This window comes from Coptis chinensis, chromosome 7 (genome assembly GCF_015680905.1).
Source record: "Coptis chinensis isolate HL-2020 chromosome 7, ASM1568090v1, whole genome shotgun sequence".
NCBI lineage: Eukaryota > Viridiplantae > Streptophyta > Magnoliopsida > Ranunculales > Ranunculaceae > Coptis > Coptis chinensis.
In genome coordinates this window covers 18627694-18631215 of record NC_141462.1, presented here as the reverse complement: position 1 = coordinate 18631215, position 3522 = coordinate 18627694, and the positions used below count along the sequence as shown (strand labels likewise).

At 40.5% G+C, this 3522-nt stretch overlaps 1 protein-coding gene across 1 annotated transcript; it reads right to left on the bottom strand.

The window, feature by feature from the left end:
- Positions 1-265: 265 nt before the first annotated feature.
- LOC147486423 (uncharacterized) lies at positions 266-664 on the bottom strand. Its single transcript, XM_086573731.1, has one exon. The coding sequence runs from the start codon at positions 662-664 to the stop codon at positions 266-268; it is 399 nt and encodes a 132-aa protein (XP_086429857.1).
- Between the last annotated feature and the right edge of the window lie 2858 nt (positions 665-3522).

Genomic DNA, 3522 nt, shown 5'->3' with positions numbered 1-3522 from the left:
GAACTCATGCAAATGGAATCTTTTATTGATAAAATTTCTTTAACAAGAAAGTATTCCAAGGACATGGTAATGTTTGTCCGTCTTGAGTTTTGATCCAATATGCTCCATTACCAACGACTCGTTCCACTATGTAAGGGCCTTCCCATGTTGGTGCCAATTTCGAGTCATCCTTAATCTTTTTCAAGACTAGGTTGACAGGTTGAAAACTTTAAGGGTTTACTCGCTTGTTGTATGACTTCCTCAGAGTTTGGTGGTAGGATGCAACTCAAATGGCTGCTAGGTCATTGCATTCTTCAAGTAAGTCGACCTCTTGAGCAAGAATGGAATCATTATGACTAGATTCAATGATCTCAGAGCGAGTCGTTGTAATTGTCAGCTCAGACGGAATTATGGCCTCAATGTCGTAGCATAGTGAGAACGGTGACTCACCTATACTAGAGCGAGCTGTAGTTATGTAAGCCCATAAAATGTTTTCTAACTGCATTGGCCACTGGCTCTTGTTCTTTTCAATCTTCTTCTTTAAGTTCTCTAGAATTGCCTTGCTATTGGCTTCTGCCTGACCATTGCTTTGTGCATATTGGGGGGTGGAGAATGCGTAAATGATCTTCCACTTGGCAAAAAACTCCTTAACTGTTTTTCCTTTGAACTGGGAGCCATTGTCCATCACCAACATGTGGGGAAGGCCAAATCTAGTAATGATGTTGGTCTAGATAAAGTTTTTGACATTAGATTCTTTGACATGAGCCAAGGGGATCGCTTCCACCCATTTGGTGAAGTAATCAGTTACCGCTAGGACGAACCGGAAGCCTGTGCTTTTCTGTGCAATGGAATGAATGGACCCATGATGTCCAAGCCCCATATGTGAAATGGCCAAAGGCTGGCAATGTTGATGAGTTCTCGAGCTGGCTGAATGATATTGTGGCCAAATGTTTGGCACTTAATGCATTTCAGTACATACTTCTTGGCATCGATCCGCATTCTTGGCCAGAAGAATCCTTGTGAGATCGCTTTGTGAGCCAAGGAGTGACCTCCTACATGATTCCCACAATCTCCCTCGTGGATCTCTACGAAAATCATCTGACCCTGTTCTGTGCTTATGCACCTCGGATGTGGCCCTCCGACGGACTTTCTGAAAAGTTTGCCATTTACTAGGTTGGTGTTTTGCCAAGCTGGATATAATCTATGATAGGTTGCATCTATGTTTGACTTATCTGAGAGTTAAAGAGTGGTCACAGGTTGCTTATTTCTAGGACATGCTCATTTTGATAAGATGGTGTATCAATTACTGATAAGTACCCAAAACTGTAATATTAAACCCCGAGAGACATAACATTTTAGTCGATTATGTGTTTAATAATCATGTAATAATTATATTTTCGTACTTTTGCAGGTTTCCGCAGTTAACATGAATATAATGATAAAACATGCATCGAAGTACAGGAATACTAGAATATTTGAAGTTTCCATCTCAACCCCAGTGAAGCCCAACAAAGCCTGACTAGAGCCGAAGTTTCCAAAAGAACAAAACCAATGCAGAACGGGTCCACATATAAAGAAGCAGCAAACTTCCAAAGCTCACATCTGATAAATCTGGATGCCGATGTTGGCTAGTGAAACTGCCATAGCGACCCGGGCGACGAACTCTATACAAAGAGAGAAAGTTGTCAAAATGCCAAATTCGGTCCGCCACTGGACCCACTCGGCGGGCCCAAAAGGCATGACGAGTCAGCATAGGCAGATGGCAAGAGATGGTCACAAAAGTGTGCCACCTTGCAATGTGAGAAGACATGTACCAATTCAAAGCAGGTGGTCTGAATTGAAATTGGCTAAAAGACAAAACACAAAAGGACAAAACATTAAATGAAAGTTTTGTTTCGTAACAAAACTTTGGATCAAATTAATTCACATGGAGACAAAAACTTTGTTATTCAAAGTTTTGAATGTCTCAATTAGCAAATAGACGAAACCCAATTAAAGGCTTCACGAGAGATCAGCCTATATATATATATAAGGGGGGTCTTCATTATTCGGCCTTCAGCATTTTCATGCTCTAGCATCCGCTTAGCAATTAGTTAGTTTTATTTCAGCACTTATATTCTGTCATTTTCATTCCAGCAGCTTAAATACTGTAAGTTATTTTACCCTTAATAACAGTCATTTCTTTTCTAGTTTAATTCATGTCCTGCATTTATTTACTTAATGTATACAGTAAGTTTTATTATTCCTTCAATGACCATGAGCTAATCCCCCCCCTCAGGGGGAGGGTTATGCTACTCGTGTGGGAATCCGGATTGACTCTTTAATATTCTAGAATCACTGCTTAGGAATTAGGCATAGATTAGACATCCGGTCCCAAAATGACTGAGATTGTACAAATTTGGAGTCCTGATGCTCCAGAACAATCTCGTGCGCGACCCAAAATGTCTCGCGCGCGACTCTATGGTGTCAGATAGCTCTCTAATTTGTCTAGCTGGTGTGGAATCGAGCCAGGAGCTGAAATGATATTCCAGAGATGAAATATTAGTTCAACTCCTTATGCTAGTGCGATGCGGCTCAGAGATGTGGGCATGCACTAGGGATCAATACTCGAAGTCGTCTCCGAACACGAGACGAATTAGAGATGTAGTGATGTGGTAATATAAACTGTTGAAAGATGATTCTTGCATGAGTATGAATAACTCTCTCCCTGTTTCTCTATCTTTGTTTACCTACATCAAAATCACCGTAGTAAGTTACATTATTTGCATTACCGTTAATTTAATTAAAACCAACTAAAAAACCTAAAATCCTATTCACCAAAAGTGGTAATTCCAGTTGTGAACCTTTCTGAGCTCCAAGGTTTGGACGATCCCTTACTCGACCTATCCTACCAAACCCACGTGAGTAAGGTAACTTGACTAAAACGGATGACTATACGGACTTTGGACTTTGGACTTTGGACTTTGGTCTTCGGACTTCGGACTTCGGACTTCGGATTGTGGACCTCGGACTTAAGAAACTTAAGTATAAAAACCAATAAATGTACCAATTAAAAGTGTTTATCAAATGGCGCCGCTGCACGCCGAAGGACTCTGGACTTAACGTAATAACTGGAACACATCACGTAAAACCCCCTCCCCTACCTCTTCATTTTTTAATTTCCATTTCTTTTACGATATTAACATGTTACGTAACTGTTTGCCATAACTTTTTCTACTAACAAATATCTGGGAACCAAGTCTTGTTTATTTTCATTAGCACAGTTTAAGTATTCCGTAGGAACTTGAAGTACTGAATTGACAAAAGAGTCTCGAACGAGACTAAATTAGTAGTGCGCGAGACTAACCTAGGAGTATTAACACTCCGGTTTTCAGGTATAGGCCACTTTCCTTTTCAGTACTCTTTTGGACTCTCTTGTCCAGTTTATCCAGTAAGTTCACGAGCTCGGGAGTTAGTTCGATCGTGTACGAGGAATCATGGGACGTCAGGTTTCAAATTCTTAAACTCCTCAAACTTTGGTTATTACTATAACCTGTTTTACCT